General features: G+C 40.7%; 1 protein-coding gene across 1 annotated transcript in view; it reads left to right on the top strand.

Moving 5' to 3' along the window:
- The window catches only part of plppr4a (phospholipid phosphatase related 4a), a 47,927-nt gene that overhangs the window by 18,828 nt on the left and 11,128 nt on the right, over window positions 1-17,971 (top strand). Inside the window, exons 3-6 of the mRNA XM_072691446.1 lie at window positions 4,428-4,557; window positions 5,709-5,904; window positions 9,184-9,241; window positions 12,244-12,417. Of these exons, the coding sequence (XP_072547547.1) occupies window positions 4,428-4,557; window positions 5,709-5,904; window positions 9,184-9,241; window positions 12,244-12,417 (558 nt within the window). The remainder of the gene's footprint in view (window positions 1-4,427; window positions 4,558-5,708; window positions 5,905-9,183; window positions 9,242-12,243; window positions 12,418-17,971) is intronic.

Genomic DNA, 17,971 nt, shown 5'->3' with positions numbered 1-17,971 from the left:
CCACTTTATTAGAAACACCTACCTTGTGCTGCCACTCACTGGCCACTTTATTAGAAACACCCTATCTTGTACTTTGACCAGATGGCACTTTATTAGAAACACCTACCTTCTGCTGCCACTCACTGGCCACTTTATTAGAAACACCTACCATGTGCTGCCACTCACTGGTGGCGCCACTGTCTCCTGCTAAAACACTGAACTTACACTATGGACAGAAGTATTGGGACACCTGCACATACATTGTTTCTTTTGAATTCAAAGGTATTAAAAAGAGCTGATCCTGCTTGTGTTAGAATACCTCTACTGTCCAGGGAAGAAGGTTTTCTACTAGATTTTGGAGGAGCATTGCTGTGAGGATTTGATTGCATTCAGCAGCAGTAGCATTAGTAAGGTCAGGATGTTGGATAGTGATCAGCACCCCACCTTATCATCCCCACCTCATCCCAAAAGTACTGGATGGAGCTCCACCACCATCATTCCAGAGAACATAGTTCTTCCACTGCTCCACAGCTCCTCAATGCTGGGGGGCTTTACACCCCTCTACTAGCCCACGCCTGGCATTATTAGGCAGCATAGTGCCAATAGGTTCATGATGTTTATCTGCTCCAGAGAGTCTTATTCTATTGGCAGTACTTCTCTACAGGGACTAGACAAGCTGTGTGTGTGCATTTGCACATATGTGTCAGCAGCAATGGGTGCCACATAAACTGGCTGACCATGTTCTCTTTAGAAAGGGTGTCCACAAATATTTGGACATATAGTGTATCACCAGGGATGCCATAGTCATTCATTTCTAGGACCCCTGGAGAGCATCACTGCTCTTTTTAGGGAGGTAATATGGCCCTCCCCATCACTGTGCAGGGCCAACACTGGTGTCGTAACAGAATTTTGGCTTCGTATCTGTCAGAATTCTTTGAATAAGGGCTTCGTTGTGAACTTGCCTGATATTTAAGGCTGCAGACACGCGTTAACTTTAATCCGAGTCTTATGTTTCAGTGGGTGCACCCAGAGCATCACAGTCCCACTAAGAACCCTTTAAAATCCTTTCATTTTCAGAGAGTAGGTCACTGTGCTACGAGTATCAGCTGATTCAGTATAAAGTACTAACAGTAGCCTTGTTTTTCCTTTTACGTATTGCTGTATGAGACCCATATTACTTTTTCTATTACATCTTCTCCAGCCGAATCCATTTGTCTTGAATGATTCACTCCTCAGTCATCTTCTCAGGGCTTGGCTCTCGCTCTGGCTTTATTACGCCAGCAGCTCCTCCAGACCAGGCAAATTAGTTCTCACTCATTGACTCGGTTCCTCATGCAAGACATGTCTTATTTAAGCCTGTGCTTGCTTTCGCGTTGCCCTCAACAACAGCACGCGGGATCAGTCAATGGGGATACAACCAGACGCTTCATTGGGAAAATTACTGAGGCGTGTTATGAGGCAGAACTTGACTAGTCACTAGTGTATGTGTATCTGATTGTGTCACTAATGACGCCTGCGTATCCAAACGACCCTGAAAAACCTGCATGAATCAGGCAGTGGGATGGATGCGGAAGAGTATCCGTTGCCTGGGAAACGGGAGTTGTCGGTGTGTTTGTCTGAGTGTGGGTATACTATATGTTCAACAGTCGAAACACCTGTTTGCCTGTCTGTCAAAATGGGGAGTTTGTCCTCTATTTGCTATAAAACCAGCCTCTGCTCGTCTGGGACGGCTCTACATGTTGTGAGATGCTTTGGTCACAGACGGAGCTCTACCAATCCAGCTCGTCCTCAAAGTGTTCAGTGGTGTTGGCATCTTAAAGGTGTAATATGATTCCCTGTGACTTTCGTTGTTTGTTTACAATTGTACGTGTCTCCATGCCACCAGCTTCCCATTGGGGATAATAAAAGTGTTACTGAATTGAATTGAACTAAACTGAATTCATCCCACACATTTTCAATGGGCATCAGTCTAACTCGTCCCAGAGATGTTCAGTGTAGATTTGATTCTTTAACTCAACTCAAAGATCAAAGGTGTTTAATTGAGTTTTATCAATCTAACTAGATTTGATTCTTTAACTCAACTCAAAGATCAAAGGTGTTTAATTGAGTTTTATCAATCTAACTAGATTTAATTCTTTAACTCAACTTAAAGATCAAAGATGTTTAAGTTTTATCAATCTAACGTATCCCAGAGATGTTTAATGAAGTTGTGTCAATCTAACTCATCCCAAATATGTTCAGTAGTGGTGTTTCCTTTCAACTCATCCCAAAGATGTTTAACTGAGTCTTGTCATGTCAACTTACCCCAAAGATGTTCAGTGGACTTGTATTAATCAACTCATCCCAAAGACATTCTGTGTAAATGTATATATTTGTGTCTATCTGTGTAATGTGTACCATATATGATGTTAAGTTAAATAAAGTTAATCATTTTAACTCATCTCAAAGATGTTTAATATAGATTTATCACTTTAACCTACCCCCAATGTTCAGTGGACTTCAATCAATCTGACTCATCCCAAAGATGTAAATCGATGGATTATCACTAACTTACCCCAAAGATGTTCAGTGGACTGTTCAGTCCAACTCATCCTAAAGACATTCAGTATAATTTGGCTATTGAACATTGTTAATGTTTGAGTTAAGTTAAATAAAGTTGTTTTATTTCAACTCATCCCTAAGATGCTCAATGCAGTTTTATTACTTCATTGTGTCCCAAATATGTTTAATGGAGTGTAATCAATCTAACTTACCCCAAAGATGTTCAGTGGAGTTTTGGTCTTTCAACTAATCTCAGATATGTTTAATGGAGGTTTATCACTCCAACTCATCCCAAAGATGCAAAACAGTGGTTTATCATTTTAACGTACCCAAAAGATGTTCAGGGGACTTATCGATCTGACTCATCCCAAATATGTTTAGTTGAGTTTCATCACTCCATCTCATCCGAAAGATATTCTGTGTAAATGTGTCTTTTTAACTCAACCTAAATATCAACCATGTTCAATGTAGTATAATGACTCCAACTCATCCCAAAGATACTTAATGAAGTTTGATCATTTCAACTCATCCCAAAGATACTTAATGAAGTTTGATCATTTCAACTCATCCCAAAGATACTTAATGAAGTTTGATCATTTCAACTCATCCCAAAGATACTTAATGAAGTTTGATCATTTCAGCTCATCCCAAAGATACTTAATGAAGTTTGATCATTTCAGCTCATCCCAAAGATACTTAATGAGGTTTGATCATTTCAGCTCATCCCAAAGATACTTAATGAGGTTTGATCATTTCAGCTCATCCCAAAGATACTTAATGAAGTTTGATCATTTCAGCTCATCCCAAAGATACTTAATGTAGGTTTATCATTTCAACTCATCCCAAAGATACTTAATGTAGGTTTATCATTTCAACTCATCCCAAAGATACTTAATGAAGTTTGATCATTTCAGCTCATCCCAAAGATACTTAATGTAGGTTTATCATTTCAACTCATCCCAAAGATACTTAATGTAGGTTTATCATTTCAACTCATCCCAAAGATACTTAATGAAGTTTGATCATTTCAACTCATCCCAAAAGTGTTCAATTGAGTTCATTCAATCAAATGCAACCCAAATATGTTCAATGGAAATTTAGCACTCCAATTCATCCATAGATGCTCAATGGACTTTTGTCCTTTTAACTCATCCCAACGTTCATTAATGTTTTTCACTTCAACTCATCCCAAATATGTTCAATGGAATTTCAGCAGTCCGACACATCCAAAGATGTTTAGTGGAGTTTTGCCTCCCAAAGATGGTCTGTGGTGCTTCATCTCTCAAATCATCCCAGAAGTCTCCACTGGAGCCTCATCCCTCCAACTCAGCCCCAAAGCCTGCTCCCTCTAGTCCACCCCTGCTGTGTTCACTTTATCTCTCCACCTCATTCCAAAAGTATTCAATAGCTTTAGAACTGAAACCTTTTGTTCAAGCAATAGACTGTTCAAACAATGAAACTGACCACCCCTGAGTCCAGATCTCATCACTATTGGATATGCTTGAGCTGGATTGGATGGTGAGAAGCAGAAAACTCTCCAAAGTTCAAAGACTGAACTTCAGAGGTGAAAGTGAGTCTCCTGAAGAAACTGTAATAAGCTGTAATAAAGGTTCTGCAGGATTCTGCAGCACTGATATACTGTACAGCACTGTGGCATTTTGGATGACACTGCACCTTCTTTATAGACCCTGCCACATGTGCAATTGATTGATAGTGTGTGTTATTGTGGCTGCAGTAATGGAAGCGTGGCTGATTCTGTTAGTATTGACCCCAGGTGGCCATTAGCTGTGTTATGTTTTGGAGTGTGTGTGTGTGTGTGTGTGTGTGTGTGTGTGTGTGTGTGTGTGTGTGTGCAGTAATGCTGTATTACACCTGGTGTAATCACAACAAAAAATGTCTCCCCATAGATTATGATTGGGGAGGGGATCCTGTACTGCTGCCTGGCCAGAAGAAACATCGCCATTAAAACCGAAGCCAACATAAACGCTGCAGGCTGCAATTTTAACTCCTATATCCGCCGGGCTGTAAGGTTTGTGGGTAGGCATTCATTTTTCATGCCCTACTATATTATACAGACGACCATGTTATGTTTTAACTGAAGAAGGAAGAAGGTCATTGATTACCAATCCCAAGACTGGTGGATGGTCTCATAATTATTATTTTTAAGATATTTTCACTCCAATGATTAATTATATATACATTACATAACATTAACCTATACCACTAAAAGAGTGAAGTCAAAAACATTGACTATCTTGATCTACAGTGGCCCCTGTCAGGGGTTGGATATATTAGGCAGTAAGTGACCAGTCAGTTCTTGAAGGTGATGAAGGTGCTTAAGCAGGAAAAATGGTCAAGCGTAAGAATCTGAGACACTTAGAACCAAGCTGTGATGTTCTAGACAACTAGGTCAGAACATCAAAACATCAGGCAGGTCTTGTGGGGTGTTCCCGGTATGCAGTGCTCCAAGGAAGGACCTCCAAGGCTCACTAATGCTCATGGAGGCCTCACCTCATAACTTACAGGACTTAAAGGATCTTCTGCCTAAATGTCTTGATGCCAGATACCACAGGACACCTTCAGACCTTCAGAGGTCTTGTGAAGTCCATACCTTAAATGGTTTATATGTGTGTATATAAAATCAGCCATAACATTAACACTCCCTGCCTAATATTATTCTGATCCAACCGTTTAAGGCATGGACTCCACAAGACCTCTGAAGGTGTCCTGTGGTATCTGGCATCAAGCCTTTAAGGCAACAGATCCTTTAAGTCCTGTAAGTTATGAGGTGGGGCCTCCATGAGCATCAGTGAGCCGTAGGTGTCCATGTCCTTCCTTGAAGCACTGTAGGTAGGTACTGACCACTGCATACCGGGAACATCCCACAAGACCTGCCTGATGTTTTGATGGAGATGTTCTGACTCAGTTGTCTAGAACATCACAGCTTGGTTCTTAGTGTCTCGGGTTCTTACACTTGACCATTTGTCCTGCTTAAGCACCTTCATCACCTTCAAGAACTGACCGTTCACTTGCTGCCTAATATATCCAACCCCTGGCAGGAGCCACTGTAGATGAAGATAGTCACCCTTTTAGTGGTGTTAATGTTCTGGTTGATTTGTGTTTATACATGCACACAGTAATAAAGTCTGTTGGCTGGTGTGTGTGTGTGTGTGTGTGTGTGTGTGTAGGAGTCCACATTTTTGGCCTGTGCATCACAGCCCTCATCACGGACATCATCCAGCTGTCCACAGGCTACCACGCTCCGTACTTCCTGACCGTGTGTAAGCCCAACTACACCACCCTCAACACCACCTGTGATGAAAACGCCTTCATTGTGGACGACATCTGTTCAGGGTCCGACCCTGCAGCCATCAACGCCGGCAGGTCAGAGAAACACAGACGTGTCCTAGCCCCACAAGGGCACAGTTTAAACCTGACCACATGTGGATGTTTCTTAAAGAGCCCATGTTTCTGTTTGAGTGGTTTTATGCAGCATCATGATTTTCACATATCTGCTTACAGCAGTTTAGCCCCGCCCACTAACACTGAAGTTATACGGAGTGTTATATACAGTTGCAGGATAAGATGCATTTGGAATGGCATTCACAAAGGCCTGACCTCAAATATGTAAACTGTGCTTAAAGGGTTTTTGGCCAAATATCCAGCTGGAATTCTGCAGTTGCTCAGTAGCTTGCTGAATTCTACCAAAAGCATCTGGTCAAGGTGAAACGGGACCAGGGACATTTAAACAAATGTCCAGTATTAAACCAGTATATACCAGTATTAAAGTGACCATGCCATGCACTGCTTATGTATTTATGTATTTTGTTTTTAGTTTTTTTGTCCCTGAGGTCCTTTTATGGCATTTGTGTAATCAGGTTTATATATATATATATATATATATATATATATATATATATATATATATATATATATATATATATATGTCAGCCATATATATAATCAGCCATAACATTCCTTGTCTAATATTATTCTGATCTGAACATTTAAGGCCATATATATATATATATATATATATATATATATATATATATATATATATATATATATATATATATATATATAATCAGTATTAATATATCATATATGAATATATATGTATATATGCTTTCCCAAGTCTTTTATTTTAATAACTCTGCATCACAGTATGGGTGGGGCTATATAGCTGTAGGCTGACCTGACAGTCATATGACATTACAACCATGATCAATTAAATCGGTTCTTATATTGAAAACATTTAAAAAGCCCAAATACTCCAACAAATACTTTCAAATAAAAAAAAAACAATGTTCAAGTTATGGGACTTCATTAGTTACAGAACTCAATGCATACTCCTGTCTCTTTAAATGGCTCTCTATTAGATACTATCCATTAGAGCTGGGCAATATGACGATATTTTATCATATTGTGATACATAATAAGCTTTTCTAATCATATGGAGGAGACTGTTAGTGCTTAATAAACACTGATCAGCTGCAGGTTTCATTACTAACAGTGTAATTAGACTGAAGGGTTCATTAGATGAAGAGCAGCAGATGTTGAGTATAAATCACTGTATTCAGTACAGGAGAGGATCTGAATAGTAGCTTAAAAGAATCTGCCATTACTGATGTTTTTAGTTTGTTATTACTTGTATCGTGATAAATATTGTGCAAAATGTCTTGAATATTATGATAGAGTATTTTTAGCATATCACCCAGCCGTACTGTCTATCTATTCATTCATCCACTAACCTACCCACCAAACTATCTTTATAGTAATCTATCTATCTGTCTGTTTGTCTGTCTGTCTGTCTGACTGTCTGTCTGTCCTTCTTTCTACCTAGCTATCGATCTAAAGATAATACATACTGTTATAAATTAATATGAATATGCAAAATACGTAAAAGAAGCATGTTTGTAGGTCACTCCAAGAAATCCATCCCAGCCACATTAAAGCAGCTGTGTGGGATTCCAGAGTCTAAAATTCTCCCAATTCAGCTTCAGATGCTGCAGCTGTGTTTCATTCCACAATGCCGACTTCTCTGCAGCTCTGCACATTACAATTCTGAAGAATCTATCTCTCCCATGTGTCTGAAAACAACAGTGGACTGAATTTGATTTCTTTAATTAAACGCTTCCACAGAATGTTAAATAATGCATTTAGCCTCCTGTCTCTCTCACACTCTGCAGTCTGCTGCATGTTTGTAGGGCGGCTAGAGAGCGATAGCACACGTCGTTCTGCAAAGCCCACACAGAGTTCAGTCCTGGTTCGCTTGTGAAGCTCTAACACACCCACACACATCCATTTGCACCGCTATGCTTTTCAATCCTCGACAGATTTTCCACTCAATCACTCCAGCACAATTAGACCTGTTTTGTTCAGACTTCCTGTAGGTCGACTCTCCTCGGCCCTGCAGCTGATGAAGAAAATGCTCAACAGATTAATAGAATATATACTGTTTATCTGTCTGTCGGTCTGTCGGTCTATCTGTCTGGTATAATTTTGATCAGGTGAAAGGACAGACAGATATATGATGGATAAAAAAAACGTAGATAAGTAGATAGATAGATAGATAGATAGACAGACAGACAGATAGATAGACAGACAGACGAACAGACAGACTGATATATAGATAAATAGACAGACAGATAGGTAGATAGATCAACATAAATAAATAAAAAAGACATAAATAGATAAATAAATAAATAAATAAAATAAATAGATCGACAGACAGACAGACAGACAGACAGACAGACAGACAGACAGATAGGTAGATAGATAGATAGACAGACAGACATTAATATATAGATAAATAGACAGACAGACAGACAGACAGACAGACAAATAGATAGACAGACAGACGGGCAGACAGACAGATTGATATATAGATAAATAGACAGACAGATAGGTAGATAGATCAACATAAATAAATAAAAAAGACATAAATAGATAAATAAATAAATAAATAAAATAAATAGATCGACAGAAAGACAGACAGACAGATAGGTAGATAGACAGACAGACAGACAGACATTAATATATAGATAAATAGACGGACGGACGGACGGACGGACGGACGGATAGATAGATAGATAGATAGACAGACAGACAGACAGACAGACAGACATTAATATATAGATAAATAGACAGACAGATAGACAAATGGACAGACGGACAGACAGACAAACAGAGAGACAGACAGACAGACAGACAGATAGATAGATAGAGAGATAGATAGACAGACAGACAGACAGACAGACAGATGGGTGATGGGTGGAAAAGCAGATAGATAAGTAGAAAGACGGACAGACGGACAGACAGACAGATAAAGAGGTAGACAGATACACAGACAGATAGATAGTCAGACTGGGTTCCTCTTATCTAATCACATTCATTGCAAATCTGCTCTTCATCCCCAGGGAACACTTTGCTGAAGCTGAAGCTGAGTGATAATAAATGAACATTAACCCTCGCAGCCCGTTTCTCCTGCTTAACCAGAAATATACGAATAAGACAGTGTCTCCGGTCAGGCTGTGTATGTGTACATGTATGAAAGGCGAGGCGTCTGTAAATGGACCTGCCCTTCATGGTAGATCTGCCTCCCGAGTGTAATGGTTCCTCAGTGGAGCGGAAGATAAGAGTGTTTTCCTGTCGTTGCAGGAAGTCTTTTCCGTCTCAGCACGCGACCCTGGCTGCCTTCGCCGCCGTGTACATCTCAGTAAGTAATCCACTTGACTCACTCGCAGCACAGCTCACGCCTTCACCCCTCACTCCCTGCGCTCTCATTACGTCAGGCTTAATCAGAGCTCCGATCTGAACTCACCACAACCGTCCTTTCTGATCGCCGGGTTACATTTAGCCCACTTCTTACTGAGGAACTCTGACGGCTCTCTTCAGTTTAATACATTTACTGCATTTTATTAAACTGACAACCTACCTTATGCACACTAAGTGGTTCCTACTTTCAGACGGTTGCTAGGCTGTTAATATATGATCATTAGAATTACATTGTTTTTGCTAGATAGTTGCTATGGGGTTCCTGGGTAGTTGCTGGGTGGTTACCATGGTCCCGAGGTGGTACCGAGATGTTTGATAGGTAAATACTATATTGTTGCTAGGTGGTTGCTATGGATTAGCTTAAGGGTTGCTAGTGTTGCTCAGTGGTTGCTAGGCTTTTGATATGTGATCATTAGGATGACACTGTTTTTACTAGGTTGTTGCGATAGTATCCCAGCTGGTTGTTATGGGGTTGCTGGGTAGTTGCTTAGTGGTTTCCATGGTGTTGCAAAATGGTTGCTAAGGTGTTTCTAGGTGATTGCTATGAAGTTGCTAGATATATGCTATATTGTTGCGTAGTGGTTGCTGAAGTGTTGCCCAGTGGTTGCTAGGCTGTTGATATATGATCATTAGGATGAAATTATTTTTGCTAGATGGTTGCCATGATATCCCAGGTGGTTGCTAGGGGGTTCCTGGGTAGTTGCTGGGTGGTTACTGTGGTCTTGCTAAATGGTTGCTAAGGTGTTGCAAGGTGATTGCTAAGGGGTTCCGAGGTGTTTGATAGGTAGATACTATATTGTTGCTAGGTGGTTGCTATGGATTAGCTTAAGGGTTGCTAGAGTGTTGCTCAGTGGTTGCTAGGCTTTTGATATGTGATCATTACGATGACACTGTTTTTACTAGGTTGTTGCGATAGCATCCCAGCTGGTTGTTATGGGGTTGCTGGGTAGTTGCTTGGTGGTTTCTAAGGTGTTGCTAAATTATTGCTATGGTGTTTCTAGGTGATTGGTATGGAGTTGCTAGGTGGATGCTATATTGTTGCTAGGAGGTTTCTATGGGTTGCGTACTGGTTGTTGAAGTGTTGTTCAGTGGTTACTAGGCTGTTGATATGTGATTATTAGGATTAAACTCTTTTTGCTTGGTGGTTGCTTGGTAGTTGCTCAATGATTACTATGGTGTTGCTAAATGGTTTATGTGTTGCTAGGTCAGTACTATGGGATTGGTAAGTGCTTGCTAGATGGATGCTATATTGTTGCTAGGTGGTTGCTATTGAGTAGCTTAGTGGTTGGTAAGGCATTACTCAGTGGTTGCTTGGCTGCTAGGCTGGATCATTAGGATGAAATTGTTTTTGCTAGGAGGTTGCCATAGTATCCCAGATGGTTGCTAAGGGGTAGCTGGGTAGTTCCTACGTGATTACTGTAGTGTTGCTATAGTTTAGTATAGTTTATGTGTTGCTAGGTCAGTACTATGGGATTGCTAAGCATTTGCTAGATGGATGCTATATTGTTTCTAGGAGGTTGCTGTGGGTTGCTTAGTGGTTGCTACGCTGTTGATATGTGATCATTAGGATGAAATAGTTTTTGCTAGGTGGTCATAGTATCCCAAATAGTAGTTGCTATGGGGTTGCTGGGTAGTTCCTAGGTGGTCACTATAGTGTTGCTAAGTAGTTGTTAATGGGTGTTAGGTCAGTATTATGGGATATTGCCTGATGGAAGCTATATTGTTGCTTAGTGGTTGCTAGAAAGTTAATGCTGTATCCCAGGTGGTTCCTATGTGGTTGCTATGTAGTGGTTGCACCAATAAATACAATAGTAGTAAACTGGTCATTTGGTATCATTATGTACCTGCATACATTTAAAGGATGTGCTAGATTCCTAGCATTAGAAGATGAACCACCTGAGCCTTGCAATGTTATCAACTGTGTCTCAATACTGTCCCTCTGCAGGGTACTCTATCAGTCCAAATGTTTGTGGACACCCCTGCTACTAGATACATGGGTATAAAGGGCTATAACCCCCCCACATGAGTGGAAGAACCTCTGGAATGATGGTTGGGGCCCCATCCTGTGCTTTTGGAATTGGGTTGAGGAGTTAAAGATAATGTGGGGAGGTGATCCAAGGTCATCCAACATCCTGACCTTATCAGTGCTATTTGTGCTGAGGGCAACCAAATCTTCACAGCAGGGCTCCACCAAACTCTAGTAGAAGGTCAGTTACTTCAACGAAAGCAGTATAATACCCTTGATTTCCTAAAAAAAAAAAAAAAAATGAAAAAGCAGGTGTCCCAATACTTTTGTCCATATAGCGTGGATTCAGTCATGCGCCCGTCTCTAAAGCCAGGCTGAAAGGTTTCAAGGCGTTTATGTTGGGAGGGATGATCTTGACGTTGGCCTGGAAGCAACACAGTCTAGGAAATGAAAGATTGGAAGAATAGAAGCATTGATCTGATCCAGTTTATCAACGAAGACTGTAAGAAATGTGCACCACGATCAATAGTAGAGCCGACGGATGAATTAATGGGAGTGAACAGTTTCTTAATCGGACCCAACAGCCTTTCTGGGTTGCCGGAGCCATTATTAATTAAAATGAGAATAGTATGGTATGATGCCCTAGAAGACTTGCCTGCCTTATTATAATCCTTCTGATGCTGATCGGATAAATGTTTCTGAACAGTGAGGCCTGATTTTCTGTCCTGTCACTCAAGATGCCTCTGCCTTGCTTTAATTGAGCTTGACTTCCGAGAGGAGTACCGAGGAGAGGAGTTTCTGTGAGTGGTGGTACGTTCTTAAGAAACCCGGGAAGAAGATGCTGTTCAGGATAATATTCTGCTGAGAGTCTGATCATACTTTATCTGGATTGTCTTTGTAGTGTAATAAAAATGGATATTCCTTATATAAACGTTTATTTAAAATCAAAATAAAAGCGGGGTGCTTTCCGTCCTCAGATGTATTTCAACGCTACTCTGACCGACTCCTCCAAGCTTCTCAAGCCCCTGCTGGTCTTCTCCTTCATCATGTGCGGAGTCATCTGTGGCCTGACTCGCATTATCCAGTTCAAGAACCACGCCATTGATGTTTACTGCGGCTTCCTCATTGGAGGAGGCATCGCCATTTACCTGGTGAGTGGAAGATGTTCAGAGACTCAATTGACAGATCTGTCTGTCAAACTATCTGTCTGCCTATCAATGCATCTGTCTATCTATCTATCTATCTATCTGTCTGTCTGTCTGTCTGTCTATATATCTATCTGTCAATCTATCTGTCTATCTATCTATCAATGCATCTGTCTATCTATCTATCTATCTATCTATCTATCTATCTATCTATCTATCTGTCTGTCTGTCTGCCTTGATATGTCTGTCTGTCTGTCTATCTATCTATCTTTATGTTTGCCTGTCTGCCTATGTATGTCTGTCTGTCTTTGTATCTATCTATCTGTCTGTCTATCCATGCATCTGTATTCCTGTCTATCTGTCTGTCTATCTGTCTATCTATCTGTCTATCTATCTATCTATCTATCTATCTGTCTATCTGTCTGTCTATCTATCTATCTGTCTATCTGTCTATATATGTCTATCTATCTATCTATTTGTCTATCTGTCTGTCTATATATGTCTATCTATCTATCTATCTGTCTATCTGTCTGTCTATATATGTCTATCTATCTATCTATCTATCTGTCTATCTGTCTGTCTGTCTATATATGTCTATCTATCTATCTATCTGTCTATCTGTCTGTCTGTCTATATATGTCTATCTATCTATCTATTTGTCTATCTGTCTGTCTGTCTATATATGTCTATCTATCTATCTATTTGTCTATCTGTCTGTCTATATATGTCTATCTATCTATCTATCTATCTATATATATATACACACACACACATATCCCCTCCCACACCTACTTGAATGCCTGAATGTCTTAAACAGAGAGGGGCAAAGCAAAGTTTAGTCTTGGTATCAAAAGCTCATGATGAAATATAGCCAAATCATTAATAACATCATACAATATATATGATATCACCGTGAATATAATATTAAAACAAAACAAATGCTGCATTCAGATCAGCCTCATAATTCATGCCTCTCCAGATAACTGTAGTAATATCCCTACCGGTGGGTGCTACTGGACTCGCAGCTGCTCTCCTGCGACCAGCATGGCTTTTTCACTGCGTTTCTGCTGAGCCCAGAGTTAGTGAGGAGGACCTGGGGAGGGTCTGTGCAGAGTGATGAGACAATGCTGTGTTTAATGGGGTTATAAATAGACTGTATGCAAATCCCATGTGGCTGTTTTCCTGCCGTCCTCCCACACACTCCTCCGTGTTCTTTCTCGCTCTGCCTGGTGGAGCTGTTCCCTGGGCCCTGCTGCTGCTCTCTGATCTCTGGCATGCTGATCTGAGTAAACCAGATCTTTACAACTCTCCTCCAAGCTTTGGGAAAAGACTATGTATGGTACTGTGTTTCTGCCCTTCGCTGTGGATAACGCTTGGCGGTCTACAGCAGCGAGCACGGGCAGATTTAGAACCTTAATATGTGATGTCATACAATGCAGTGGTCCACTTTTAGGTCCAGAACTTCTTCAGCTCTGTAACATTTGTGGGCCTACAAACCTTAAATTGCAGTATTCAAGTGGTTGGTGTGGCGCAACAGATAACACCACTACTGACCGGTGAGCTACCACACCATGTGGGAGACTGGGGTTTGATTCCTGGTCTGGGTGACTGTGCTGTGCGACACCAATAAGAGTCCTTGGGCAAGACTCCTAACACTACATTGGCCCTCCTCTGTAATACGAGTTACCTTGTAAGTCGGTCTGGATAAGAGTGTCTGCTAAATCATCTCCAAACCATGACACTACCACCACCATGCTTCACAGTTTGTTTGAGCTTCTTACTTTTTTAAATAGCAGTATTAGGATTTCACCAGATTTAACGGGGCCCATGATGTCTAAAAGCTCTACTTTAGATCCATCTGTCCATAAAACATTGTTCCAAAGTTTAGGATGATCATCCAGGTCTTTCGTGGTAACATCAGACGTGTATTTATTTATTTTTTAATTAAGCAATGGTTTCTACCTTGCTATTCTGCCATGGATCTCATTTATACCCAGTGTTTTTTTTCAAGGGTTCTTTAGTAAAAGAATGGTTCATACAGAACTAGGACTATTCAAAGAACCTCATTAATGCCTCTTAAAAGGTATTTGCAAAGCTAAATGGTTGTACATACACAAGTGACACCTGTTGTATATGTTTTTTTTTTTTTATAGAACCTTAACCTAATCAATGATATATATATATATATATATATATATATATATATATATATATATATATATATATATATATATATATATATATAATGACCATTAATGGTTTCACTAGTGTCCTTTTTGTATATTACATTGTCATTTATGGTAGTTTTACCATTGTTGTAAGACCTATAGTGAGTGTGACAAATGCTAGTCAGGTATTTCACGCTGCTATGTGCTAGCTGTGCTAATTTTGGTAACTGTGTGAATGAGAATGACAGGATACTCACTACATCAGACTATACCATTGTTTTCTTTCGCGAGTATGCTTGTAGTATATGCATGTCCCGTGTAGCGTAATTGTTTGATGAGTAGATCATTAGTGCCATCAGAAATTAATGTGACGCATACGTGAGATGCAACACCAACAAAAACAGAGGAGGAGGGATAACACAATGTGACGTGATGTCAGTAGCAGTCTCCTCAGATGTTGTTCTTGTTCACTTTGTTGTGCTAAATTAGACAAAGTAATGAAGGAAGGTGTTCTTGTGCAGACGGGACATTTCGGCTCTGCTGGCCCCCCTAGTGGATGTGTGTGTGTGTGTATATATGTATGTATATATATATATATATATATAGAGAGAGAGAGAGAGAGTTACATGGAAACCTCTATATTTTTTAACATATTTAAACATCTGGACGTCAGATCTTCATGTAAAGATCACAGAAGAAATGTCTTTAATCATCATTTATAAAATGGAATTAATAGAAATGTTCTCCCCCCCCCCCCCCCCCCCCCCACACACACACATTTATAACTACCTCAAATGTGTTGGAGAGGATTATTCTGAAGGAGTCTGGAGTCATATTTAAACCTCAGACATTTAGTCTGGTCTGCTCTTGATTGATGGTTGAAGTCAGTGGTGAAGAAGATCACCATGGCCAGATCCAGAGCTCTCTGAGGCCTTCAGAAAGAAGGGTGGAGATGCAGAGGAGTCTGGGAAGGGGTTTAAAAAGATCTCAGGACAGTAAGAAATCAAACGTTCAACCGTCCACTACATCATTTACAAGTAGAACAGCTGACCAACATGGCCAATATCAGGCCGTCCTAGTAAGCTTAGTCCAACGGGAGACCACAAATGATCCTAAAATGTCATCATGGGATCTACAGGTAGCTCTCGCCACAGCTAAAGTCAAAGTACAGCATCTACCATCAGAAAGAGACCAAACATGTTCAATTAAACGGGAGGATGGACAGAAATGTACCAGAAAACACCTTGACCAAGACCGGGACCTCTGGAGCAATGAGCTTTGGACAGATGAATCCCAGGGTGAATTATTTGGACATAGCATTTGAGCACAGGAATCCTTCCCAGCTGTGAAGCATGGAGGTGGAACTGTTGTGGGTTAGGGCTGCTTTGCTGCAGTAGGGCCTGGAAAGCTCTCCAACACAGAATCCACTAGGAAGTCTGTACTGAATCAGAGGACCATGGAGGAAAACGTGAGACCGTCTGTCTAAAAGCTAAAGCTGAGACTTCACACAGCTGAAAGATTTCTGCATGGAGGAGTGGGAAACAGAGACTGGTAGATCATTTAACTGAAGTTATTTCAGCCAAGAGGGAAAATATCAGCTCTTAGGCAATACATTTTTTATTTTTTTAATTTTACACAATAAATGTTTTCTTTTTTATTATTACATTTTATAAATGATGTTCAGAGACATTTCTTCAGTTTTATGTCTTGAGTTGTTTTAGCTCCATCTCTTAATGTTGTTTCAAGAAAGAACAACTATCCAGATGTTTAAATATATTCAAATACAAAAAGGATTTTATGGGGTGTACTAACTTTTTCACAAGACCGTGTGCATAGTAATGTGGAAAAGTTTAAAAAGAAAGTGGTGGTGGTGGTTCTCCATCACTGTGTTCATCATGAGAACATCTCCAAAGTTCTCCTCTCTCATGGAGTCTAGTATTATTTAGAGTTCTCCTCAGATCAACACCTGGTTTGGTGGTAAATCAGGGCTTAATGATGGTAAATCAGGTGAGCTGCTGCTGCTGCTGCTGCTGATGATGGAGTTGATTGAACACATCCTCCACGCTGTGCTGGCTAGACTGGGGGGCATCCAGGAGAAACCAATATATAAATGCATATTGGGAATTTGGGGGGTATCTGCAAGAACCCTCAGGGCTGGTGTCCTGTACACTAACTAAATCTGCTAATTAACACATGAGTTGAACCAGGAGTGTTTGAACAAGGAAATCTATGAACTGTGCTGAAAACCAGCCCTTCAGGACCTGACTTGAAGATCCTGCCCTAGATTCATTTTTAGGGCAGTACTCTAGATACAGTAGTACATTGAGTATGATGGGACACTAAAACAGCTGCCATTAGGTAAAGCCTGGGATCACAGTGTGGCAGTGTTTTGATTGGCAGGCAAGTTATTAGTGTATGTCGGTGGTTTCTAAAACTGGTTCTGGACAACCCCCTGCCCTGCATATTTGATTATAATCATTATAATTGATTATGACCATAGACTCTATGCCACTATTAATATCACCACTATTAACCATCATTACTCTCATGACCCTGACCATCACTGCCATGACTATATTAAGTTATACTACACCATGATTATTATATTATGATTAAGTTTTGGTGGTTTGGTAACTTTGATCAATAATTAGTATTTAATAAATAGTTCTGATCAGAGGAGGACGGGTCAGGGACCCCCTTGTGAGTCTTGGTTCCTCCCAAGGTTTCCTCCTCCATGTCAGCCCCTCTGTATTGCGCCCTCTCCTGGGGCGATGCTGAGCCGCCGCCCACAGACCCAAATAAGGACTTCCGCCTCATTTGTTTCATGTTCATGTGTTTCACCTGAGACTGGGGGTACTTTCTCCTTGCCAAGAATTGCAAGTTTGGAACCTTGAGGTAGCCCAAAAGGTTCCCGATACGGCTCACGGTGCGTTTGGGCCAGCTTCGGCTCTTCGTCCATGTTCTCGAGCAGGCCACCTGGCCATCCACGGATTCAGCGAGGCTCGCACTCGCTACCAAGATAGACCCACGACTCTCGCTCCAGCTAAGTAGCTGCTTCCCCAGCTAAACCCCCGGCCTCAGGTCTGTTTGTTTTCACCCTCTTGTTTGCCATGTTCTGGTTGTGTTGATCACTGTTGCTCATGTCTTGCTGCTTTTTCTCTCACTTGCCCACTTTTGTTTGTCTTGTTTTGTTAATAAAACTACTTGCATTGAATCCATCTCTGCGAGTGTTCATCCCTCGGTGTCTGGCCTAACCCGCCATGACACTCCAGCTCTGAGGGGGTTTTTCCTTGCCACTGTCACCATTGGCTGCTCACCGGGGGTCTTCGGTCTTTTTATGTTATTTATTTTTCATTTTTACGGTCTTTTACTAATTACTGATTGTGTAAAGC

The sequence above is a fragment of the Salminus brasiliensis genome, chromosome 11, assembly GCF_030463535.1.
Source record: "Salminus brasiliensis chromosome 11, fSalBra1.hap2, whole genome shotgun sequence".
Lineage (NCBI taxonomy): Eukaryota > Metazoa > Chordata > Actinopteri > Characiformes > Bryconidae > Salminus > Salminus brasiliensis.
The sequence above is the reverse complement of the archived record's forward strand: the minus strand, read 5'-3'. Positions and strand labels throughout refer to the sequence as shown.